The following is a 27,997-nucleotide window of genomic DNA, read 5'->3' as shown; positions in this document are numbered from 1 at the left end:
AAGCTAAACTAGACATATGGACCGCGTCCGTCACCCTGAGTATGAAAAAAGAGGTAAAAACGAAAACTATATTTTCTACACACACAAAAAATGTGGTATGAAAAAAGATATATTCGATTGACGTAAAGCACTTAAAAACTGAAGGTATTGATAACAAGGCTCTATTCGAGATAAACGATAACAAAATAACGGCTGTTAAAACCTGTTCAAACATACAGGTACTTTCGTGGCCTGGTCCAAAAAAGGAAAAATAATGACATGATCACTGGAATTGTTCACTAATTTAATTGACCCTAAAATAATACTAGTAACTATGGACGCTCAACACAAATTGCAATTCCCATTCCTCCTCCAACACACAAGGATGCAACCCCTCTTTTCTTTGCCATCTTTTTCAATGCATAAAGTAGGCTTACCAGGATTCTTGCACCTAGGAGAAATAGAAAATGTTATTTTTATCTTAATAACGTTATTCTCAAGATATATTTCCAACTCACATAAACACTAACAAAGCTCTACCAAGAGGGGTGGGAAAGAGGCATGGAAAAACTTAGATTATTAGATAAGCTGTACGGAAAAACGTGGTTCCATCCCACTTAATAATTAAAAAAAGTTTAGCATGGCTTAGCCACCTTTTGAGGAGAAAACATGATAGATTGCCAAAAATATGCTTTCTGGTCATTTATCTATGCAAAGTGAAAATCAAATCATCCCCGAGTGGCATAAGATGGGGTTATAAAGATAACTTTAAAGGATATTTAAGATTATTTAGAAGAAGTAAATAGTGAAGTTTCCACAGATTGAGATAGAGGAGAAGCGTGCGTTGCACTGTTTGTCTAAGGCAGCATGATCTGCAATAGGTTAGTAGTTATAGCCCTAATTTTTGTGGGTCCAGCAGTCTAGAACAAATCTTCTGATCTCTATTGAACATTTCCCCAGGATACATTTTCAACACACATACACATTAAAAACACAGCTTAAATCAAAGTAAACAATATTCTAATTTTTGTCTATACTCGAGATAAAATCCAGCAAGACACCAAAGTTTTTTTTTTCAACAATACACTAAAATATATACGGAACAAGAGGACAAACGAAGTAACAATTTGTAAAGTCAGTTAAATATTGAAATGACGAAAGTTCAAAACATACCTAAAGTGATTAAACCATCAGTTTAGAATTCCAGCATTTTGCAAAAACGGGAACAAAACTTTGCGCATATTTTAAGCGTTATAGGATTATCAGTTACAGTTTTAGAATAGTTACTGGTAGTTGAGATATTCTAGGGCTTAGGGAATGATAAAAGGGGGAGCACATTTATGTAAACAGGTTCATAAGGGACAATCTAAACATTCAGCAGAGATTCCGACAATAGTTAGGCAAGGAATTCAGCCTAAATTCCACAGGAGATCCCAGACGAAAAATTATGGGTTTCCTTAATACAACGACCAGGATTGAAAAGTGAATCCTATCCAACGAGTCAGATCCCCCGAATGTTGGACTGAAGTGAGACACTGGGCAATAAAAATACTCAGGGATAGGCTAAAAGCGTGCCTATATGCAGAAGGTCTAAAATGGAAACTCGTACTTTGGCAGAATTTTCAATCACTAAAGTTCCGAATTTCCTCTTTTTAAACCAATTTTAACAAATTTCCCATTTTTAGCATAGTATTTCAGTACAACTCTGTTCAATATACCCCTGAAGTATTTCAGTAGTACCCTTGGGAATGGACCCAAAAAGAGGGTTAGCCCGGGCAAAAACTTGGGACAAATTTTTAAGAAGGAAATTATGTACATATATATGGAGTTGAAGAAAGTATGTTCACTATAAGACTATTTTATTCTGAGCTCAACCATTATGGTTTTTACGGATTGCCGTAACAATTCCGCAGAATATTAAATTTTGTGCGCGCATTTTCGAGAAAAACGTTAAATCGTAAGCAGTAAGATTTTCTCGTGAATGTGGTAAAACACGAAAGAAAATCAAGTAGGTCTAAATAGTTAATTGTTAAACCACGGACTGTACTGAAGAACTGATTATTTCCGTGAAATTTCTGAGAGAGTTTTCGAGTTTTTCTTATTGTTTCGCTGCAATGTTAGAAATTCAACGGAATTCAACTGAAAGAGGAGATCAACATTACGACTTGAAACAAACGTAGCCCTCCCCCGTAAAGTTTGTATTCTGTTTATTTACTATTATTTACTAACTACATCTTTCTTGAACTTCAGTAGAATATATTAGAAAGCTAAATAAATAAGTGAAAAAGATTAAAAGACATACCTGAAGATCCTACAGGATGTCCTAAGGCTATAGCCCCACCATTTACATTGACTTTGTTTAAGTCTAATTTTAATTCTCTTATGACACCTATACTTTGAGCAGCAAAAGCTTCATTGATCTCAAACAAATCAACAGAGTCAATTGTCCAGTCGGCTTTCAACAGCTGAAACAAAAATAGTATAAGAATGTACAATAAGAGCATCAAAAGAAACAAAGTATCGAACTTTACGGGACGGGAGGACATCTATGCCCACCTAAAAATGGGGAGCTAAAAATGAAAATCACATTATGAAATTTAGCATATCTGATAGCTCAGAAATAGACAATTCCAACATTGATCTACAAAAATTGTACCGGCGGTAACATAATAACGGTAAATCTCGTGAATTTAACGGAAACTGAAATATTTGGGTGATAAGTGAGCAAATTATTTAATATTTTATCCTATTTAATATTATAATATTATTTTAAACCTTTAGATATTCCCGACATAATGTATTGATTTTTGTTGTCCCAGAATGTGCTTATTCCGCAACAAAAGCTCTTTTGTTAATAATTCCGTGTTTATAGACTATACAAATTGATTCTACCCCCCCCCCCAATTTTTTTTTTCAATCGTCTCCAGGAAAACTTAGATCTAAAATTAGTATGTAAATCATTGGAAAATAGCTTTAAAGGATTTCCAATTTTTTTTTAGAGTTTTATTTTAAAATATTTTACGACCACTCCTTGGTTGTACTAAGGGAACGAAGATAACCCTGTTTGAATCCCCCTCCCCCGCCCCGAAACAAAACAGAAAGTTGTAAAATAAAATAAACACAGATTTTCACAGACACAAACCTTCATAATTACTAACCTATTTCGTAAATTCCTCTTCGAATGACCCCCTTTGCCCTGACTCTCTTCACCCAAAAGGGGTAAATTTTAATTTTTTTGCTAAACCTAGATTTGCAATTAGTTATGTAAAAATTAATACTAATAAGTAATTAAATTAATTAAAGTGATTTGTATTAATAAAAATAAATCAATAGAGGTACTACGATCAATTAATTTTTTAATTAAGAAGGATTTCAAAGTTTAACTAATAAAATGAATTACACTATCAACCTGATAAAATAATTACAGCTGCTTCACCATCTTAAGGTCATGAATTTATAATATAATTTTTTATTTCGTCTCTCTTTATTTGTTTCTCCACTATTTACTTTTTCAGTTTTATTGGGATTAAAAACAAATAAAATATATGGTAGATTTTTACCAAAAACAGCTTTTTACGAGCATCCGGTAAACATTTCATACAGACAGTTGCACTGGAAATATTCTTTCGTTGATGCTACCCTGACTATAGACTAAAGAAGGGATATTTCATTATTGAGACAACTGAGTTTTCACTATATCCCGAATAATCGAGTTCTCTCGTTAGAACATGCAAGCATGTAGCAGTTACAAAATAATATCCCAATAAATACAATTAATTTCTTAATTAATTTTTAATTGTAAGAAAAACTTACCGCTTTTCTTACTGCTTCAATGGGTCCTAGCCCCATAATTCTGGGATCTATCCCCGACATGGCATGTGAAACTATTCGGCCAAGAGGCTCAACCCCTCTGGCGACCACCTCAGCAGCCGACATTAAAACCACAGCGGCGGCACCGTCGTTAATTCCAGACGAATTGCCAGCAGTTACGGATCCAGTACCATCCTAGATAAAGATGATAAATTATTTCCCACTTGCAACATGATTTGAAGCCAAATTAACTTAGTGAAATAATCTTATTTTAAGTGATTTAAAAATTAAGGTAATCGTCATATTTTCTATGTGTGATCTTGTTTTTAATACAAGAAGCTGTAAGCCACGTTCAATACAGTTTACTGCAATTGGTTTTATCACTGACAGCCAATGAAAATCATTCTTACTGACAACAAAATGGTTTTCACGAGATCTCAGCAACAGAAATCAATTGCAATCGATTGCAAGAAGCTATACTGAACGGAAGGTTAGATGCGATAATTGACTCATCACCATCCTATTCAGAGTTAATAAAAAAAAGTATCGTGAACTTTGAGTAAAGAGTATAGCTTATCCCAGCTTCCCTACAGAAAAGAGTTCAGCGCTGATAAGACTTTCTTTCTTAAATCTGGGCTAAGCTGAATGCAATTAGGTAACACGAGTTATATTACAATTAAACCATCATATTAAAAGTTCATAGTTTAATTTTTTATTCGACCTTTTTCACTTCCAAAGCAAAGATCAGAAGTTTTTGGTAATGTCAATAGTTTGATGAATTGTGAATCGTTAGGCGTGACATATAAATTTTATGCGTGACGCTAACATGGAAAAACAAGAGAAAACTACTGTGTGAAAATAATATCGGAAATTAGGTTGATGAAAATGAAGAAAAGTATGATTTCACGCGATAAGTTCAATAAGCTCAGAACCTATAAATTTCTTGTTTCATCTACAGCCTTACTGATTCAATTTACTAAAAGCTTGGTAGGGAAGACAAGCAGGGTATATTATAGTAGATTGATTGGAAATTTACATTACTCTATGCACCTTTAAAAAATGGAGAAATTGGGAGCTAAATTTTTGATGCAAAAGATGTTCGATTCTTATATGAAGATTTAACATTTAGCAGAAAATAAGTTCAAAAATAAATAATGTACGCGCAAAATCAGCAGAAAATGGGCGAAAAGTATGTCGTCATGGGGCTTTAGGAAGTGTAACTTTTCTGATTGCTGAAGCCAAAGACAAACACTGCCATTAATTAGCATTAAACTGGTTAAAAAAAAAAGAGGTAAAACAGGGTAAAACGTGATCAAACAGTTCGTGGTAACGAACTGTAGTAAGGAGCGACCCGGCTCAATAGTAACCAAAACTCTAAAAAATGGAATTTTGATACCAATAGCTATATCAAAAGAATCGCATTTCAATGCTGGTTTTAAATATATAAGTTTCATCAAGTTTAGTCTTACCCATCAAAAGTTACGAGCCTGAGAAAATTTGCGTTATTTTAGAAAATAGGGGAAAACGCCCCCTAAAAGTCATAGAATCTTAACGAAAATCACGCCATCAGATTCAGCGTATCAGAGAACCCTATTGTAGAAGTTTCGAGCTCCTATCTACAAAAATGTGGAATTTTGCATTTTTTGCCAGAAGGCAGATCACGGATGCGTGTTTATTTGTTTTTTTGTTTTTTTGTTTTTTTTTGTTTTTTTCCCCAGGGGTGATCGTATCGACCCAGTTGTCCTAGAATGTTGCAAGAGGGCTCATTCTAACGCAAATGAAAAGTTCTAGTGCCCTTTTTAAGTGACCAAAAAAATTGGAGGGCACCTAGGCCCCCTCCCACGCTAATTATTTTCCCAAAGTCAACGGATCAAAATTCTGAGATAGCCATTTTATTCAGCGTAGTCGAAAAACCTTATAACTATGTCTTTGGGGACGACTTACTCCCCCACAGTCCCCGTGGGAGGGGCAACAAGTTACAAACTTTGACCTGTGCTTACATATAGTAATGGTTATTGGGAAGTATACAGGCGTTTTCAGGAGGATTTTTTTGGTTTGGGGGAGGGGTTGAGAAGAGGGGGATATGCTGGGGGAACTTTCCTTCGAGAATTTGTAATGGGAGAAGAAAATTTCCATGAAGGGAGAGCAGGATTTACTAGCATTATTTGGTAGGTCAGTTTAGATATAAAAGTTTAAATATTTCAACTTTGGGCCAATCTATGGCGAACATACAGATGGAAGCTCCAAAAATCACCCCGAAAATTGACCACATGCCTGAAATTAGATTGTGCATATTAAAATGTGTATATTTGTTCAGTTGAACATCACTTTCATGATGCCCCGGAAATTTCGCCTTGACACGTTAAGCCGTTCCAAAAATATTGTTGATGTGTGCATTTGACACCCTTTTCATCTTAATACTCTAAGCTTTACACGTGAAATTAGCTACACTTTGATTTATGATAATATTTGCTTGTGTTAATTTTGAGATGATTATTGATCTTAATTTTTTTACTTAATTATTACTAACAATTAATAATTAATTATTCATGAATTAATTATTGTGGAGAGACAAAATAAAACATGCATTAATTCAAAAACGTTCAGAAATTAAATAAAAGAAAAATTAAACGGAAAGTAAGGAGCGACATTAAAACTTAAAGCGAACAAAATTATTCCGTAAATGAAAGAGGTTGTCCCCTGCGCAACTCCTCACTCTTTACACTAAAGTATTTTTTTAATTTAAAAAGTACAGCTGGAAAATAATAACATGCATTACTTCAAAAACGTTCAGAAATTAAATAAAAAAAACAAGTTTTTTAAACTGCAAGTAAGGAGCGACAGTAAAACTTAAAACGAACAGAAATTACTTCGTATATGAAAGAGGCTGCTTCCTCATCAACGCCCCGCTCTTTACGCTAAAGTTTGACTCTTTCTCTCAATTCTTCTTTCTAAAACAGTAAAAAACTTTAGCGTAAAGAGCGGGGCGTTGATGAGGAAGCAGCCTCTTTCATATACGAAGTAATTTCTGTTCGTTTTAAGTTTTACTGTCGCTCCTTACTTGCAGTTTAAAAAACTTGTTTTTTTTATTTAATTCCGTAAAAGAAGTGTAAAATTGCATTTAGTTTTACAACTGAAAACTAGGTAAATAAATCTGATTTAAAGGTTCTCAAATTTAAAATAATTCATGATATTATCACTGACTTTTATTGAACAAACTTCTAATGAAGTAGTTTTTTGACATATTATAAAATAATCAGATATTATTTTAATCAATAAATTTATTGTTAGTTTATATGACATAATACAATTCTTTTTTAATGCTATAATCGTGTTTATAGATATTACCCATACAATACTCTCCTAAACAACTGAATAAACAAGACCAAATAATGAAAGAAAAAAAAATTAATAAATGAAAAAAAATACATGTCTATTAATTTCTTAATACTAGAGAAGACTTTTTTTAAAACTGCATAACTATAACCCTTGATGAACGTCACTAAAACTGGGAAATTGAATCAATTCTTTACAATTCAGAGGCTGAATGAAACCCGAGGAAATGGAAGATAATGGCTTGATTTCTACCAGATTCCAGAAGAAACAGAAAATAAATTACTTTTGGTATAATTACCAAAACGATATTTAGTTCATGTGGCAACAAAAGCTGATATGTCTGAACTCTTTTCTGAACCAGCGTTGCCCAGTGCTTATATATATTATTCTTTACTTATCTTAATGTAAATGTTTAATTGCATTTAGTGTGAAACTGTTGTACAATAGCACCACCCTGAGTCACACTTAAACACTCATTTTCTCGTTGGATTGTTAAACTTTATTTCTCAATTGATTTCACCGTAACTTTCTGATTGTATGCTAATGCTAATATAGATGTCTACAGGGTCATGCCCAGGATTTTTTTTTGGGGGGGAGGGGGTACAATTTTTTTTTAAAACAAATCAAAAATTGTCTATATTTACTTTTCTTACGTTTTTACGAGTCGGACAAGCATTTCTGGGGGGGAGGAGGTGGGGGTTCAAACCCCCTATTCCCCTGGATATGTTCTTGGATGTCTACCTTAACGTATTCTACAAGTTTGATTTCTTCTTCCCACGAGAGAGCCAGAAAAACTATCAAAGAGACTAATGTTTTTTCATCAAGCCTTTACTAAATTTTCGGTCTATGTATCTCGCATCCTGTGCGTAATTTGCTTTCTCTTAGTCCACGAGCAACTGCCAACTGTTTTAAAGAATCTAACTTGTTGTTTCTAATTGTTCATCATATGCTCTAGGAAATTCTACGGGCGGAAAAATTTCTTCTACGCGGTGCACCGAGTCCAACCTTAATCCGGTGACCACAATTTTAAAAGATATGGAATTCACTACCAGCTGCGTGAGACCCTCAAAAAATTTGTGTTGGATTTCCTTACGAAGAGTTTAATTAATAAGGTTAAAATGAATTTAAGTTCAATAGTAAATTGTAAACTTTCTATTTATTATTATTATTGTTGATATATTGGTGGTATATTTTGAATATTATGATTTTGTTTTGGTATTAAGGGGATGGAGTTGTTGACTGGGCATTGGCCTGTGCTGATCAGGTTCATATTATTTTGAAGGTATGAGTGCTGGGGTTTGTTTTCTCGCGTCGCGTGAACGTTATTGGTGAAATACATGCTTCTACTATTTTACGATTTATTCTCATTTTCTTTGTCCTTTTTCATTCAGGGCTCATGGAGCTCATAAATCAGGCTAGTGGAGGAGCTGTCCTAGGTAGGGAAACGCTAATTACAGTCAAAGAGGACATGAAACTTATAAGCGTTAGATCAACTCGGAAATGTTACATGGGAAGTTAGAAATTAAACACTAAAAATAGGAATTAAAAAGCACCGAACAGAAAGTAGCATCTAGCGATTTCAATTAAAAAGTAGAATAATTCAAATGAAATTACACAATTGATGCGATTAGTTTGTAATTCTATAGAGTTTAAAATTGGAATTGTTCTGTAAATTATAACTAATTTGTTTAAATCCAAATCCAGTCTGTACAAAGTAGGTCTTGATTAGCTTGCGAAAATCTTGGCAATTTGAGTAGGCTACTTCGTCTACTGGTAAAACAAAATTGGCTTCCTTTACTCTCCTCTCCATTTAAAGCAAATGGAAAAAAAGTTCTGCATTTCTTTAAGGCAGGATAAATAAGGAACAAATCGCAAACTACTAGTCGTTTTACTTTTCGATACTAGTATTATGCGTATGTTATGTCAATTTTGGTTTCGGTACGTCGTTTTTCAGTTTCCACTCTTTTAAGTTTCTCATACTCATTTATCTAGGTGCTTTTCACATTCTTTTCTGTTATCTTCTCTCAACTATCTTCTATTTTCATCTGTTATCTTCTATCTATTCCCCATGAAGTTATAAATTGTCTTGAATTTTTGGCAGTTCTTATTCCACTTATCAAACAGAGTGGCAGTACACTTATCAATCTTTTGTATTAATACCCCCCCAATCTTTATTTTAATAATAACCCTGAACGTTATTTTTATTTAAGAACGAATTTGATTATTTTAATCATTTACTTATTATCAATTCAAAAAAAAATTAATTCAGCATCCATCGATTTCACGGCAACAAATGCCAGTCTTAGCTAATTAAAATTTTATATATGAATTTAGGGCTATTCTTGCAACAAGAATCATTTCTAAACTCTAAGTAACAAGAATGAATATGATTATAAAATCCCCAAAATTATTTGATGCATAAAAATGCAAGAAACAAGCAGCACTACCTCTATTTCATTTTTCAAAAAAAAGCAAAGAAAAGAAAATACATAGCATTATACACCCATATTAATGTAAAAACATTTTACCGTCTCAAAGCAAGGTCTTAGTTTAGACAAGGTCTGAACTGTAGTCCCCGATCGAGGGAATTCGTCTTCTGTAACAGTCAAGGGACACTTCCTATCTGGCACAGTAACAGGTACAATTTCTTCTTTGAAAACCCCTTTTTTCACACCGGTTTCAGTTTTTTGCTGTGAACAAGCAGCAAATTCATCTTGCTCTGCTCTGCTTATACCGCATTGTTTTGCAACATTTTCGGCTAGAAAAGAAATTAATTAACGTACTCAGTCGTAGCACAGTTGACGAGTAGAGGAGACCCCACCCCCCTCACAGTTGTTATACATATCTCTATATCTGCCAATAAATAGAGTGACGAAGTTCTAGCATTCAGCATTCAGCAAAGAATTCTATACCTCGAGATTGTTCTTCCATAGAACACAGCCAAAACATCAGGGAGTTAGGGTTTATACCGCACTTTTTGAGGACTAGGCCCTCTTCCCCACAAGAAAACATATTCTGATCAACTGTTATGACAAATTCACCTCTTTCTTCCCCCAAAAACATTATAAACACCAGTACTTTTTTTGAACTTCGATTGAATTTCATAGGATACTTGATTCAATTACAAATCTATTTGATTGGAGATTATTCTGTTCCATTTTATTTTGATTTAACGCTTAGTTTAGAAAAACATACATCACGGTAAATGTCTAATCTCATCTTGTCCCATGAACCTATTACTGAGCTTCCAAAACATCATTTTCATATCGATTTAAGACTAAAACACTTCTTAGCTTTATCAATTTTAAACAAAGTTGACTTATTCATTATGAATGGCCAACGCCAAAGAATTTATATCGAGTGAAAAAAAAGAGCAGATTGTGGGGGAAATCTCATGAAATCCTTGCTGGTCTTGAAATTTTTCCTTATATTAATATTTATTTCTTTTGTGTTTGACTTCTATATTTTTTCTTCGCTATTTTTCGCATTACTCAAGGTTCAGTTTTTGGCGTATATTTTCTTGTTTTTTAAGAAAACAGTATGATACTAATAACGATTCGTTGATGATATAACCTATATATCAACTATCTTCTTCACTCACTGCTCCAGAATCCCACCCAGGATATTTGGTAAGTTGAGTTTAACTAAAAGTCATTCATCTCACCGGCTGGAGATTGAGGGGTTTGATTCCCTTTAGAATATCCCGCTTGATCTTAATGATTTTTTTCTTCTTCTAATTCGACTTCTGAAACAAAATACCTGGATTTGGAAGTAATTAATTCACCAAGTAATAAGTATATTTTGTTCAATTATTTGTCTAGTACACAGTTTTTTCCGGGTGATTTTCGGCTGGCATTCCTGAAATGGCGTAGTCTCGTTGGAAATTTGGATAAGATTTTTTCTTTTATTTCGTCTAGTGAATTGGACGTATATGGTTTGCGTGGAACATTCTTAAATTTTATAACTGAAACGTTAGTTAATATTTTCGCCTATAAGTTGGTGCCAAAATAAATTTTTTTATAAGTTGGTGCCTTATTAGAATTGCCAAAATAAAAAGCAAGGAGGACTCGAACTTTTCGTCAAGTCATCAATACCTGTTAAAATTGTTAGTGATGTGGAACATTTGAACGTGGAGATGCTGTTTGAAATATTAGCGGTAGAAATTGAGGTTAACCATGAGTTTGTTGCGTGTGCTATCGTCCTCCAAGTGGAAGCGCCAAAAGGTATACTGAAATTTTGCAGCTATGTCTTGATATATTGTCGCGTAAATGCCGTAAGTCGATCATTATGGCTGATTTTAATGTTGATAGATCTGTACTGCGTAACCGCAGCACGAGTAATTTACACACTTATGACGTAACATCAGATATACTGTCTACAGTTTTAGCCACCGGATGTCTCCCTGCATGTCGTATACCGACTAAAGTTACTGAAATTTCCCAGTTTCTTATTAACACTATTTGTACGAATATTCAAGTTCGAACGTGTAAGGTCGTCGTAGACGACATATCAGATTATTTTATGGTGGTGTGTGATCGAATTATCTGTATTACTCCAACTGTTGCCAGACAGCAGCAAAAAGTAAGTAAAAGCCAAATTTTTACCCTTTTATGAGTCTAAAGACCCGGATGAGGCTGCGAAGAGGTTTTTAGAAATCTTTAAAAATGCGCTTGACCAGGCATACCCTTACCCTTGTAGAACAAATAGAAGACTTAAACAGCCTACTAAGGCTTGGGTTACAGCAAGTATAGCCTACTCAAGTCTACAAAAAGAATGAGCTGTATCAGAAATACTTATAAATTTTGACTGGAGATATCAAGCAAAATCTCAAGAACCATAAAAATTCATTAACAAAATTAATTCGAGCACCGAAGCAGAGTTATTACAAACAAGCATTCCTGGAGGGGGAAGGGTAGCCAAGGAAGACACGAAAATTAATTAATGATTGTCTGAATCGGATGAAACAAAATGAAATTCCCGAAGAAATGACAGCCACAGATGGGGCAACCGGGAAAGAAAAAAAGAAGTGATTACACTACTTGACCGCCATTTTGCTACTATCGGTGAAATGACTTCTGCACCAACGGCTGTATTGCAGTCATCAGAAGATACTCTTTCAAGAAGTATTTACTTCCATAGAATAATCTATCAATATCTCTTTCGCCTGTTCTTTCGCTCTTCAGGATAATTGGTAATTCCTAGGCTTTTGAGAAACGGGCCGGATGGATCTAGTACAAATTTGCTCAATACGATTATCCAATAAACTACAGAGTGCTTAACTCATATTATTAACCTTTGTTTTAAGTGCGGAAAATTCTCCGATTGGTTTAAAGCCGCTAGAATAGTTGTGTTACATAAGGGAGGTGAGTCAAAAGATGCAAATAATTATCGTCCAACGTCAATTTTAATCGGCTTTTTCTGAACTTATTGATATAATCGTATTGTTTCGTTTCTAGGGAAGACTAATTTCTTTCTCTTGTCACAATTTGGTTTCAGAAGAAACCACTCTACCCAGCATGCGGTTTTAGTTGTTACTCAGTTTATTCATGACGTCTTGAATAAGGGTGATATTCCAGCAATTGTGTTTTTTACACCAAAAAAGCATTCGACACGATTTCCCATCGTATTTTGGAACATAAACTGCATCATTTCGGGATAAGAGGATCAACCTGCTTTTTAATTATGTCGTACTTATATGACCAAAACCAATTCGTTGACGGTGGTGACTTCACATCAAGAACAGTGCAGCAGTCGAAGAACGTTGGAGTCCCTCAATGATGTGTACTTTGCCCCATGCTTTTCTTGATCTATGGCAATGACTTGAGTGAGTCAAGAAAATATCTCGGACTTACAGCGTTGTTTGCTGATAATACGGGGTGTAGCATCTCTGGATCTATTGATCTGATACTTCGCCAAAATATATGTCAGTCGTTGCAGTGGTTCAAGTCTAATCATCTGATAGCAAATTCTGAGAAGACGAATTCATTATTTACTCTCGGAATTCAACTTCTTGTACTGGACTCCAGTCAGGCTTCAAATAGCGTGCATTTTGAGTGTGTTAACTTGGTACGTTACTTAGGAAATGTTACTGATGAAAACCTATCATTCAAGCATCATATTAGCCATCTTCAGTTGAAATTAAGCTGAAGTGTTGAAAGGAGGCATCACCTCATGTTTATGCATTGAGGTCCGTCTATATTAGCTTAGCACATTCTTACCTGAATTATTCCCCATTTGCTTATTCGAATACATTTAAGAGCCACTTACTGCCACTCCAGAGACAACAGAATAAAGGATTGTGAGTACCCAAAGAATATAGTTCCATCTCCTATTTCGCTACCAAACAAATCTTGTACTCGGAGTATTTATATTACATTGAATATCCTTTCACTTAACCAGTTTGTAATGTTTCAATCAGTTCTGTTTGTTGCTCAGTATTGTAAGACGGCATTGCCTGTGTATTTTTATGAATCTGAGCTATTGAAGGTATTGAATTCATGTGGACAGTCCAGGAGGTTGTGGATGGTTCGTCAGCCACTAATTAATTAAGTCCGAGAGATTGTGCTTTTCACTAACAAATAGTTTAATTACAGTATCGAATAAGTTTGGTCATAATTGTTATCCTCTATCTCTTCCCCTACCAAATTTATAAAAATAAAATTAAGGAATGCCTAGTGAAGATGTAATTTATTAATAAGTATATGTATGTTTATATGCTTGCATACACATCTGTAGGACTCTTTTTCAGGGCGTGATTTGGGGGAGTTGGTCCCTTTTCCCCAGTTGATGAGTTGAATAAAGTTAATAAAATTTGGAATTTTTTCGGTGGGTTGAGGAGTTTGGAAAGGTGACTTACCTACTGTTTTGTTTTTTTATTTTTGAGATTAGTTTGAAATATATATATATATATATATATATGTTAAATATTGGTAGAAGTACGATTAGTCTAAATCTGTGTGTTATGTGTTTTTTGTTCCCAACTCTGTCAAGTTTTCTCTCTGTCGGGATTTTAATATGTTGTGCAAATAAGGTATTAATAATAAAATCTTGAACCTTGAAGTAACAAAAATCATGTCTATTTGACTTAGCGCTAAATCGGCTTAACTATTCACATGACTTTTGGTTCTTGAAATCGAAAGTAATTCAGTACCTTCTTTTGAGCAAACTGTAGTTAATATTTGATTAATGTATTATAGAAGTAATATACGATTATGTAATATAGAAGCTATTTTTGTAAGGAGAACAAAAGACATGAAAATTAAGGGAGAGTATTAGAAAAAATGAGAAATACTAATCTGGAACTTAATTTACGATTTCTAAAAGTTGGTTAATTCTCTAACTTTTCTTTGCTTTGATAAGCTATGTTACATGGAAAAACAGTACCAATACTTAGGTGTTCCAAATTTGGATACTTTCAAGACAAAAGTGTTTATTGTACTTATTACGAAAAACCTGAACAGAAAAAAGATTATTAAAGGTTGCATTAAAATATAACACAAGCAAAGTATTTTAATAAATTCACACTATTTAACCCTTATCTGATAACTCATACGCCCTTTTACGTATTGGCATATCAAAGGTGACTTGACTTTTGCTTAACTTCGGGCCATTTGCTTGTTTTGTTATTTATATTAATAAACCCATCTTTCTCCCTCTCAAAAGATAGTCTTAAGTCTATAAGTAGCTAGTCTTCCTCATGTCTGTTTTTATTGTTTCTGTAGAGTGATACTGGCATGTTAGTTCTAAGTTGGCAAGACTTATCGTTTTCACACCAGTACTTGGGGTTTTCACGTTTAGATAGCTTTTAAAACTCAAATATTTATCATCCCTATGACGAGAAAATTCAAAGCGATAATCCAGTCGCATTCAAATATCACGAAAAAAAGAATTTTAAATAAATGGACGTAACTGGACAGTTGTTTAATGTCTACGGTATATAAATATACTTTTATACACATATAAAGAACAACAAAGCTATACCATTACTCAAAAATCTCATATTTTGGGTAATTTTAAGACAAAAGTACATGTAAGAATAAAACGGATAAATTGACCAATAGAGGGTTAATCCTGGGTGGCAGTTAAGCAAGTATCCTAGAGAGTTTTTGAAAATGATGCTGGACCTTATCGTACCAATTGATCCCACTTATGTTTTACTCGTTGCTTCTATCAGTACCTCTGCAAATCAGTCAAAGAAAAGAACTTAAGTAAAATAGATAAATATCGAATTTGAAAAAAAGAAATATTAAATTGAAAAAAAAATTAAATCCTCTTTATTTGTACATTCCTCAAAAGCATTAAATACCGCATTGTTTATAGGATGTCGTCCTTCTATCATAGACAGTTATTATTGACTCACGTCCGCCACAACTGGGTTGGAAAACCCTGCAGAGTGAGTGAAGTAGGTGCCGCAATACTGACCCCGAACATTAAAAATGTCACATTTTCTGAGAATAAGTATTCAAGTTCACAGGCAGTTGCATACCCCTTGATACAAGGTTCTTTCTCTGGTTTTTGTTCTTCGCCTCAAATACTCCTCCCCTACAAAGCTTAGAGGATCCCTCTTTCTTGTACTATAAATTCTTTAAGAAGGTACTGAAAGATAAAATTTCATATTCAGAAAGAAATACGCCTTTTTTGAAAGATTATTCCCCCCTCCCCGTTCCTACGGAAACTCGAGCAATCTCAAATCCCCATTGTATCACTAAATTGTACTTAATAAACAGCTAATTAAGAAAATAAAAATCTGTTGTCTATAAAATCATAGGTCGTTGCGTTTTTTTTTTTTAATCATGAGACATTAACATAGATGATTTTTCAAACCAAGGATCTATCTCCCTTACCTGTCATCCCCATCGAAATTCCAAAGAATGGGTCATTTAAGGCATCTTTCATCATTGTATCCTGAAATGAGGTATCATTCATTTTGATTCCAGGTCGCAACCACGCTGCATGTGGCGACTGAGACATACTTTCCATTCCGCCACTGACTACAATTTTGGAATCGCCACATTGAATGGCTTGGGAGCCTAGAACAACTGCTCTGAAAAATGGACCAGTAAAAACCTGAACCTTGTTGAGTACTATCTGTGATAATACTTAATCGAATTGATTCATTATTAAATTTATTCAAGCAAAGGAATAGGAAAAGGAAAGACTAACATGTCATGTCTAATTTTTCAAAATAATTTTTTTTTGTAATTAGATTTTTTTTTTTTTAGCTTTTCTGTACTTATGGGAGTTATCCTGGAGACAACAACAGTTCTCAAAGTTATAGAAAAGTCAAGTTTAGCAAGAATTAATTCCTACTTTGCGAATACTGATTTATATCCCCCCTCTCCTCCCTTCCTTCTTCGCGTCTATATTTTCTTTTAATGTGTAACAATTTTTTATAAACATTTTTCAATGTTACTACGGGATAAATAAATAGCATGGGTACACTCGGCTAGGAAAATATATTTTTAGGAGAGTTATAACAAACAAATATGAATTTTAGAAAACAAATATATTTTTCTTCCTCATCTCATGGATTTAACTCGACCTAAGTTTGATCATCCCCGTGCGAATTGTATCGGTTAGAATTTTAGCCAAGAAATAGCCGATTGTATTTGGAATAGATATGTGAATGGAATACCTGAGCACGAGATTCTAACACTATCAATGTCTTTCTCAGCTGTTAAGAATAAAATTTCGAGACAAAAAAAAAACAACTAAAAACAAATTTTTACACTAGTAGATGCATATCTGCCCTTTCTCTGAGCAAACTGAAAATAGATTTAAACAGTTGAAACAGGTAATTTAAAATTAGAAAACACCAACCCCAAGATTTTGCTACATTTATAAGATTAATGTGAATTTTTAATCCTTTTTTGCATTTATTTTTTGGGTACAATTAAGACCGGCTGTTTTTGGTAAAATTTTGACCGCACATCTTGTACTTAAAATTCAAATCCGACTATCTAGCTAATAATAAAGAAATTCGAGTAAATACATTGAGAGAGAATTTCCTATTTTCCATACCAGATTTGTTATGTGCACACCACTTGAGTCAATTTGGCCAAAATTTAATTATGGGATTCTCCGTATGCAGCTTGTCAAGCCACGTCGAATAATACAACCCCTAGAAATCTCTCTGACTTTTGGATCAAGCCAAAAGAAACGTCTCAAAATACCACTAGTATCAAACATAAACCTAACACATCCTAATATACAACTGAGTTTTAACAAAAATATCCGACTTTTTTTTGCTAACTGACAAAGGTTTTAGTTACAATTTGTTGTTTTTTCCATGCTCTAAACACTGTCGTTCTTCAAAATGCGAAAAGTGCATTTTCACATTTTTTTGCACAGCCACGATAAATGGCTCAGTTTTTGCACAGCCACGATAAATGGCTGTGGGATTTTGAGGGAGTCAGCATCTTACGGTCCTGGCTATGTTGGCAATTTTCGGAAATATTTATGGTTTTTCATTGATCTCCTAAATTCCGGATAGAGCCAACCTATTTGTTCTACTCAAAAACTGATTAATTTCTAAAATTCCTTTTTATTCCTTCCAAAGAAAATTTCAATTTTCGTTTCCCTGAAACGTTGTGGTTCTTAAAAGCACGGAGTTTTGAACACTCAGAGCTACAGTCAACTTTACAGCAGAAACAGTCTGCACAGCTCATTTAGTATTTTTTGCACCATTTAGGGTTTTATAAGAGCTACAGTCAACTTTAAAGTAGCCACGTTCTGCACGGCTCATTTATTGTTTCGTGCAGCATTTAGGGTTTTATAAGAGCAATATTTAATTTTACAGCAGCCATGTTCTGCACGGCTCACTTAGTGTTTTATAAGAGCAACAGTTAATTTTACAGCAGCCACGTTCTACACGGCTCATTTAGTGTTTTGTGCAGCATTTAGGGTTTTATAAGAACAATAATCAATTATAAAGCAGCCAAGTTCTGCACGGCTCACTTAGTGTTTTATAAGAGCTACAGTTAATCTTACAGCAGCCACGTTCTACACGGCTCATTTAGTGTTTTGTGCAGCATTTAGGGTTTTATAAGAGCTACAGTCAGTTTTACAGTAGCCACGTTCTGCACGGCTCATTTATTGTTTTGTGTTGCATTTAGGGTTTTATAAGAGCAATAGTTAATTTTACAGCAGCCATGTTCTGCACGGCTCACTTAGTGTTTTATAAGAGCAACAGTTAATTTTACAGCAGCCACGTTCTACACGGCTCATTTAGTGTTTTGTGCAGCATTTAGGGTTTTATAAGAGCAATAATTAATTTTACAGCAGCCACGTTCTGCACGGCTCACTTAGTGTTTTATAAGAGCTACAGTCAGTTTTACAACAGCCACGTTCTGCACGGCTCACTTATTGTTTTGTGCAGCATTTAGGGTTTTATAAGAGCAATAATTAATATTACAGCAGCCACGTTGTGCACGGCTCACTTAGTGTTTTATAAGAGCAACAGTTAATTTTACAGCAGCCACGTTCTACACAGCTCATTTAGTGTTTTGTGCAGCATTTAGGGTTTTATAAGAGCTACAGTCAATTTTACAGCAGCCACGTTTAGTATGGCACATCAAGTATTCAGATGCAGAGGAGATATTGTCCAGCTATATGTCAGATTCAGTTTATTGGGGAGCTTTAAAGTTTTTGGTAGCCCCTTTGCACAACGCAATAGAGTGAGAGTCAAAGAGTTTATACAAAAATATAGTAGCTCAAAAACTTTTTATGTTTTCTACTCGCTTAATATATTTCACAAAAGAACGGAAAAAGTTTTAAAAAGGTGATAGATTCTCTCAGAAATTGATTTTCCTTGTACGTCCAGCCGCTTTTCATTTGCAGCTTAAGCAATAATGAGACTGATTTGCAGAAACACACCAATGGTATTAAAAGAAATATTTTAACACGGGTTGTGCTTTACGGCAACCCATCCGGGACCAAAAGACAAATGGTATCCCCAAATGGGGTAGAAGAAGCCACAAGGAAAATGGAAATTCATGAGAGGGAGGTAAAAAGTAAAGTTTTAAGTAAATTGGGGTGGGAAGGAGCATGCAAAGCTGCAATGACATCTATGAGGCACGGCACTGCCATGACTCAATAGTAATAGTAGCCTCAAAACAGAAGCCCCGTAATCTCTCTTTTTATCTTTTCCCTCATGCATTTTTTGACTTGAACGAATATCAATTAAGGTTTACCTTAACCCAGAGGCACAGAGTTGGTTTACTTGAACAGCTGGCACAGTGAAAGGTATGCCAGCTCTGTATGCAGCCTGTCTCGCTGTATTTGCACCACATAAGCTGGTTAATATCTGAAAGTAATAGACTAGTCAGGGGAGATCCAAAATTACTCTTTGTGCACTAAAATTACACATAAGTTTTGATTAATGCCACATCCTTTCGTCAATCTGTCAAAAAATTAAGTAATTATTAATTATCTACATTAATTAATCACAGTTAATTTTTCAAGAGACAGTTTTCGTTCTAACCAACCTTTTAAGGAATTTTGAAAACAATTAGTGAACCGAGAGACTTGGCTTTCTTATGCTGATTCTAAATAATAAAAAAATCATTAAGTTTAATCTTACCCTGCAATAGCAGCCAGCCTAAGAAAATTTTCCAACTTTCAAAAAAGAGGGGAAACGTCCCCAAAAAGAAAAAAAAAATCAAAATCAAACCCCCCCCCAAAAAAAAGCAAAAATCACACCATCAAATTCAGTATATGAGGGAGCTTTGTTGTAGGAGTGTCAAGTTCCTACCTACAAAAAAAACAGACTTTTTTTTCCCCAGAAGAAAGATCATATATTCGTTATTTGTTCGTTTTTTTGTTGTTGTTTTTTTGTGTGTGCAACCTCTTCCAAGAAGAGGAACACCTCTTCCGGGTGCTCAATGTGGGATGGCCTTTTTCAAGAGGTTATAATATTGAGCCAATGACCCTAGAAGATTGAGAGAGGACTCGTTTGAACGGGAATTAAAAGTTCTATTGTCCTTTTAAGAGTTAGAACTGATTGGACTGAAGTAGGAAGTGATTTTTAATTAAGACGGAATTTTTCCTTTGTATTCATTACGTATTATTATAAGTATGACATCAAAACAGTATGAGAAATTCCTATTAAACATTCAAATGTTATTAGGAAATTCAATTAAAAAGTGCCTATTAAAGAATAGGAATATTAAAAATAGTGGTTCATTCTTTACAAGGATTCGGGGTTAGGTCATGAAGAATATTACTAAACACCGTTACTGAACAATGACTTCTATATTTTAGTAGACCTGTTACTAAACAGAGAACAGCAATAATGTGAAAACTTGGCTGCACATAGCATATACTGAGGTACCACTGAGGTACTTATTGAGGTACCACGCCGTTTCCATATATGAACTTTTGGGAATCTAGGTCTAGTAAACAATGCTCAACAACTTTTCAACTGAAATTAATCTATGAACAACGGCTAGTTTACACAATTCGGATAGTGAGGAGGGTTATGCTGACACAGGAGGCTACTAGACCCCTAAGTTTCTGAACAAAATGACTATCACAAAATTTTTAACCAACATCACAAAACTTACGGGGAGGAGGATACAGTAAGGGCCGTAATAGGGATTATCTATTAGAATCAGAATAAGAGTTTTTTTTTCTCTAATTATAATGAACGAACGTCGTAACAAGTTAAGAAAGGGGTCAATTGATGCTGAATTTTAAGATCCAATAGCCGTTTAAAAAAGAATCTCCTATGAGCTTCAAAAACAGCTTTAGGGTTACAAAGATATCAGATCCATATATATTGGTATCACAAAATCAAAGGAAAAATTTAGAGAGAAAGTCAAGCTAAACACGTAGCTTAAAGAAAAAAATGTACTACGAGAAAAACAATGACGCTGGCAAATTGAGCGCAAAAAGCAGACGCAAACAGAATGAGAAGGTGACAGCTCTCAGCAAACGTCAAGTTTTGAAAAGATGTACCAACGATGAGTATCAGAGTTCCACTGTCGTATCTGGTTCAGCAAGAGTTGAAAGTAAGTATGAAAACGATGAGACTTGTCAATTTAAATGTAACGTCATCATCAGTCCACAACAACGATAAATAGTGACATGATTATGACTATATACATAAGACTATTAAGTCAGCTTCAATCCACTGAAACGACAAAGCAAGTGTCATGTCGTTCATATAGGTGTTAATTTCAACTCAGGACATTGTCATGTCTAAAGATTAGTATTGGAAGGTACATTGTGTATCTGCAAAGATTCGGATGTAAAAATGGTGAGCAAACAAAACAATGGAATGGTCATGTGAGACTTGTGCTGTTCTTCAAAAACGTACTTAAAATATTTTGAAACGTTTAACACTTTTAGTATTTCTGTTTTGATCCTAATCATAGCTCGTTTGTAGCTTTAAAGAAATCCTTGGTTTAACAAATTTTACGATAAAAGGGGGAACACTTTCGCAACTATGTTCTATCAGTCATATGCCAATTAAACTAGGGTTTCAGATTCATCCTACCTCCACTTTTGCCATTCATTTTTTTTTTTTTTTTTTTTAACAAATTCGCTCGTTTTAGTGAATTATCAGACTGTTCGTGGTAACAAACTGCAAGTAAGGAGTATTTCAAGTTCCTTGTTAAGACAATTTCCATTGTAAAGGTGTCAAGTTGTTATCTACAAAATGTGGTATTTTGTAAATTTTATACAGAAAACAGATCGCGAATACTTGTTTATTTGTTGTTGTTTTTTTCTCCTGGGATCGAAAGCAATGGGCTAGAGAATAGGCAGAGGACTTTAAAAGTTTTAGTTCTCTTTTTAAGTGGCCAAAAATTGTGGACCCAAAGAGGACTAATTTTCTACCGAAAAAAAAGGATAGATTGAGTTTTGCCGTTCTAGATGAAGCAATACATCATGGTGAAACATTCAATCCTGAAAAGTCAAGTAGTTCATACATGATAAATGGTTGCTATACATATGTATTTTAATGCTTCATTTAACCAAGTTGATTAATGGGATTGGTCTCCCCAAAACATGGGGACACAGAAATTCTTTTCAGCGATGTATAATTGCGCATCAGCTATTGTGAAGGAGGAGTGGTGAGTCATAGTTTAGGCGGGTGGAGGGTGTCAGTTTCTTCAAAAAGTGCTGAGAGGAATTAATGTCTAACCTAATTCTTGGGAAAATTTTTGGTTTATGCCTTTATTACTTGTGCATTAGGGGGTAGCGCCCCTCCCATTGCGATAATCTTTTTCTATGCAGCGCAAATAACAATACCTGCCTGTTGGCAGAGAGGCTGAAAACTGGGAACAGTTTTCATGAGGCTGAAAACTGGGAACAGCGTACCATGAGCCACGCCTAGAATTCTATTTTATCGGTGGGCGGCTGGTACTGCCAGGAACTTTGTTTTTAAGCGAGTTTAAATGGTAATATTTTGGACTTCCTATTTATATACAATGTTTAATGTCTTCGTGTTTTGTGGAGATATTGTCCCTCACTCTACCGATGCCCGTGAGTAACATCCTTACATGTTTTTTTAAACCACTGTATTTTACGAAAAATTTTTAACCATAGTGGAACTTTAGCGTAAAGAGCACGGGCTCAAAAAGGGGGCGTCTATTCACATTTACAAAATAATCTCTGTTCCTTTTAAGTTTTATTACCGCGCTCTTTACTTTCGATTGCAAAAATCGTCTTTTATTTATTTAATTACTATATTAAAGAAAAAGTTCTAGTTTTAGAGCAAGTTTAAAATCTTATTAAAACAACAAAGAAGCTATATTAAAACTTAAAATGAACAGAAGTTATTCCATATACGAGTGGAACACTGTACGACAATATTTAACTTTTTGTCTCAAATTTTTAAAACCCAAGGACCAATGGTAGGAACAAGGGGTATTTTAAAGTACTATAAAGCTTTTCAAAGTAAAGAGCTGGGATTTCAGGAAGGCGCAAACCACTAAACCATGAAAATTTAATAGGTCTTTAAAAGTACTCAATGTTCCATACCAACGGTCCTTGTGTTTGAGCATTAATAATAATCAAAACTGATACAAAAAGCTAAACCTCCGTGCAAAGAGCGAGAGGTTCAAAAGGAAGCAGCCCCCCCCTCATTTAATTTCTGTTCGTTTTAAGATTTAGAATTGGTCCTTCACTGTTTTCAAAAAATTGTAAAAAAAAAGAATAAACAAAATTAAATAAATATTTTTTTTTAAACAAAAAAATTATACAATATCCTAACGAATTAAAACTAAAGAATAAAAAAAGAATTACGAATCAACTTTTTTTTGGCTTAGTTTGGATACTTTTGTATTCCATTTGTTTTGTGTGACATTTGTCACACAAAACAAATTATCAGCAAAAGAGCTCTGTTTTGAAAAGTCCAAAATGAGCAATTTCAAGTTATTATTTATCGTTTGAGCTTTACTACTAGGATTGAGGTGTTGCAAGAAATATCCAAAGACAGCAAGGTACTGCATCGATTTGCCAAAAATACAAGCACTCTTTATCTCCTTTCTAAATAAGAGATCTGTCTGGAAAGCAGAACAAATGGTCCCAAAATTAAACAGTCTTTACACGAAATTATAACATTTAATGTCTGGCAATTATTGAAAAAAAAATCGAGCAAAATACACATTTTCTACATGTGGCTTCCCAATAAGCAACAATTCTAAAAGTGGTAGTTTAAAAAATGGCACCGTCTGAAAGACGAGGAGGTAAAACATACAAAAGAGAAGAATTAAAGCAATACTGTAGGGACATACAGAAAATCATAAGGTACATATAAGGTTTGGGCCTTCAGGTCAACAACGTACGTATCCTATCTTTATTGCATAAAGAAAAAACCACATAAAAAAATAACCACGTAATGGTATGATTCTACCATTTTACTAAGGAACTATTCTGAGGTTTAATTCTTGAAGTTGAGTATCTGTCTACTTAATAACTTAACCACTGAATTCGGCTGACCAACTTTAATAAAAAAAAATCAGTAACAATACTATAATATAATAAAAATCAAAAACAATAATATAATATAACTTAGAACCGCAATTTCAATACCTAAGTTTCCCAACTGACGTTTGCTTGTCTTGTCATTTATTTTATCCTGTTATAAACTTTTTTAACCTTAAATTATTAGAAACCTTCACTCTAAGAAAAAAAAGTCCCATTTTTATTTAAACTGTATAAAGATAAAACCAATTTTCTAAATTACCGGTCGCAATGGTCAAATAAACTGTAGAGATATTAGAAAATTCTATCATTAAGGACGTACTTCAAATCTCAGCCCCCATTCAGAAACTATACTAGCGCATTGGTGAGCACGGTAAAGGGACGGATAGGTCAATGTACTTTTCATAAGTGGGAAAGGGATATTTACCCCCAAGGAAAATGTTAGTATTTCCAAGTATCCGAATTGTTATGCGCTAATCGTATTTCTAGTAAGGAGTTTTAGAGGAGTTTTTTCTTAAAGACAAATCTAAGAGAAAATGAACCCTACTCACCCTATCTGCAGGCATATACTACCCAGGGAAAGAATATGCCTAAGATAGTTACCAAAGCATTTTACCTATTATGCAGGAATTATAATCAGTTCAAGCTACATCATAATCTACCTGTCCCATAATAACTTCGTCTACTTCTTCTGGTTTGACATCAGCACGTTTTAATGCTTCAGCTATAGCTACACTCCCAAGTTCAGAAGCACTCAACTTTGACAGACAACCCATGAAGGACCCTGAAAAAACGGGGATAGTATATTATTTTCAATATTTAAAGGCGCGTGGTTTCCAGCAATGCGATCCTTATCACAACAACTTTGCCAAATTTTGGACGAAAATCTGTTGAATTTACAAAAGTATTGAAGATGGATTAGCAATGATAACCCTCGTAGACACTAATAGTAGGTATTGTCCAAGGACAATAATCCTTGGAGTTGTCTTTAAAAAAAAAAATTAGACATAAACATAAACAGTACCCGGAAATACTTGAAAAATATAATATGTTCCGGAGTTGGGACACTTGTCATGTGTCACATGTGCTGGCCAAGATTTACCACTAGTCAACTAGGCCCGGGCCTAGGGGCAGATAATGCCAGGGAGGGCAATAAATTATCACTGAGTGATTTTTTTTTTTCTAAATAAAAACTGGACTGATGTGATTGATTGTTAAAATACCAGGTGGACTCCACCGTCGCGCTACCTATCCACAGAAATGATTTTAAAACAACAACGGAATTCCATGGCCACTTACAAACTATCATATATCTCCAAAGCATGGCAGCTGGGAGTTAAATATTACCTTTCTTTCTTTAATTTTAGCTCATCAGTTGCGTTGTGCTTTTTAGGAATTTTCGATATTTCTCCGATAATCCTGCGAAAACGAAGCGGCAAAAACGCTTCGGCCAAGTAGCGTCAAATCCTTAAATACAGCCCTGCACACATGGCTTGGCATAAAACAAAATATAACCAAAACATTGCTCATTTTTCTGATTCAAAATATATGTAATCTGTTATAGTTTCATTGCTATTTCAACGATTCTGAAAATAAGCTATACATTCACTCTATAACCCTTAGTACACATATACCAGACTGTGGGGTTTACCTCCACAAGATTTTACAACAAAAAAAGCAAATATATAGTATTTAAGCTACATCATTTCTAAGCTTTAATATTTAAAATCTATTTAGTTTTTCGTGGTAGGTAAAAAGAAATTTGAAACTTTTTTTTTATCATTATGCTAACAAAAAATAACCTGATTTGACCTCCTGTTCTGGTTAATTTTACTAACAGAAATTAAACAAGGATGTCAGTTCTCCAGCCTATAGTATTCGAAAAAAGGAAGAAACTTTTAAAAAACTTCAAGTGAGGAAGCTTCTCCATTTGAAGTTGATTCATGGATGGTAAATGATATTTTGATTAATCTTAAAATTCGAAAAATAGCATATAACCCGATAAAAGTGTTAGACCAAAATAAAAACTGCGCTATTGGAATCTACGTTGCCGAAAACCCCATATAGGGGAATTACGGTACCTATCTTGAGCGAGACCGAAAGTCTTTTTTCACATTGGAGGCATTGAAAGGGCTCCTTTGAAAGCAAATTGCTATATCTAGGACATTCGGCAAGCAAAAAAGCCGATATTAAAATAAATTTCAACTCTGGATAAAAACGGCATCTTCCTATAAAAGATAATATAAGACACATATATTTTACAGAATAATAAACACGTGTCTCTTGAAATATTTTTTTTCTAAGTTTTGACAGCGGCGAATCCAGGGGACCCTCCCCCCTAAGATTTCTTTAGGCACCACCTTTCCCTGTTATTTTTCGTTTCACTCTTTTTTAGAATAAATTTGTAAATTTGGTCAATTATTGGCACCTTTGTCACAGTGGGCCCCTCAATAGATTTTGACATTTAATAAGTAAAATATTAGTTCTAATTTGCTAGTTTGTGACTGAGTGACCCCTTTCCAGTTTTTCACAAATATTTTTTGTATATGATTTAGTTGAAATAAAGAAAAGAAAAAAAAAGAAAAAAGAGCGATTCTAATTTCTTTTTCTCTGTGACTCGTTCTATGGTACGAATTTTCGGGAAATTCTGGTGCTATTACTTTTACCCAAGCAGCTCTTTGAAGTAATTTTAATGTGCTCTCTATCTTTAAAGTAACGAATAAAGTAGAAAACATAGGAAAAATCCTTTTGTTTTTTCTTGTTAAATTAGAAACAAACGAGCCAGAGGGTATCCGTCAGCGGCGTTACTCAAGTATGAGTAACAAAAGTAAAAAAAAAAAATATATAAGATTAAAAAAAAAAAAAAAATATCCCAGAGAAGCGAGGGTTCATAAAATAAGTTTGCTATATGATATTATCAAAATATACATGTCTTACATATAAAGATCTTTTGTCAAAAATTGAATTTTTTTTATTATCTTTTTTTTAATTACAAAATGGTCAAGATATAGCAATATCTTTTCGAATTAAGAAAATATCTTTTCGTCCTTAAACATATTTCTATAATGTTTCTGCACCACACTAGAGGTGAAAAAAGAGAAAAAACAAAAAGTAGATATGCGTCTACTACCACCAGTCATCATGTAAAAAGAAAAGAAAAAAATTCTAAAACCACAGATCTACAGTTAATCTTCGGTGCGAAGCTCCTCAATTGGATGTTTGCCAAAACTAGACGGAACGATTTGAGGGGCAACGATTTTACCTCTACAAAAAAAAAAAGAAAAAATGACGTGAAGATTGTCTCTAGATTTGCGGACAAAAATTCGCGCTAAAAAAAAAAAATTGTGCAAAAATAACTCCAAGGCTTTTCAGTTGCCAAAGAAAACTTTCAATTAATTCTATTTATAGACATTCGAAAATGACTTACGTAGGTTGATCCCCGTTTTAGGAAAACAAGCGAAATAAAGTACCTTCCACCTGCGTTGGAGAGGTATTGAACATAAACTTCTGCATGAACATATTTCAGCAGAAAATGCAACAGGTCGAACATTTCAGAAGGGAAGCGGTAAAATTATATAAGAAATAAGAAAAAATTACCAATAGGAGTCCTGGCTCCAGCCACAATATACACATCTTTGCTCCCAGTCATGGTGTTCACTCAACCGAAGAAGACTGAAAAATGAACTAAAAGGTTTACTATAAGAAATCCACAGTTGATCTAACTAAGATAAGGTGGCAAACATTGATCAAATAAATACAATCGTAAATTTTCCACCATTAATCCTGAAGGGAAAAAAATTTATATGGTGATAAATTGTTATTCCAATGTCAAAAGCCATGAAGATAAATGTAATTCGAGATTTCCCACCTGAGTCAAGTTGAAATGTCAATACAAAAACCTTGATTGCTTAGATAGGGAAGATTATGAGTAATTTATAGATTA

General features: G+C 34.1%; 2 protein-coding genes across 2 annotated transcripts in view; one reads left to right on the top strand and one right to left on the bottom strand.

Moving 5' to 3' along the window:
* LOC136040238 (uncharacterized) overlaps positions 1–27,997 on the top strand; it is a 218,125-nt gene that overhangs the window by 168,379 nt on the left and 21,749 nt on the right.
* Positions 55–27,779, bottom strand: LOC136040234 (acetyl-CoA acetyltransferase, cytosolic-like). The gene is made up of 8 exons (XM_065724435.1): positions 27,652–27,779; positions 24,717–24,838; positions 19,317–19,429; positions 15,969–16,168; positions 9,654–9,883; positions 3,793–3,984; positions 2,282–2,444; positions 55–430 (listed from the first exon to the last, which is right to left on the bottom strand). The coding sequence occupies exons 1-8, from the start codon at positions 27,701–27,703 to the stop codon at positions 312–314; spliced, it is 1,191 nt and encodes a 396-aa protein (XP_065580507.1). The 5' UTR covers positions 27,704–27,779; the 3' UTR covers positions 55–311.

Source organism: Artemia franciscana, chromosome 20 (genome assembly GCF_032884065.1).
Source record: "Artemia franciscana chromosome 20, ASM3288406v1, whole genome shotgun sequence".
Classification (NCBI taxonomy): Eukaryota; Metazoa; Arthropoda; class Branchiopoda; order Anostraca; family Artemiidae; genus Artemia; species Artemia franciscana.
This window is presented reverse-complemented; position numbering and strand designations above follow the sequence as displayed.

What these genes read in the sequence shown, in the direction of transcription:
- LOC136040234 (XM_065724435.1), bottom strand. Translation starts at nt 27,703, where the DNA reads ATGACTGGGAGCAAAGATGTGTATATTGTGGCTGGAGCCAGGACTCCT. An exon ending in TGGAGCCAGGACTCCTATTG is followed by an intron (nt 24,839 to 27,651) that starts GTAATTTTTTCT and finishes CCGTTTTTTCAG; the next exon opens with GGTCCTTCATGGGTTGTCTG. An exon ending in CTCTGTGCCTCTGGGTTAAG is followed by an intron (nt 16,169 to 19,316) that starts GTAAACCTTAAT and finishes TCCATTTTTCAG; the next exon opens with AGCAGTTGTTCTAGGCTCCC.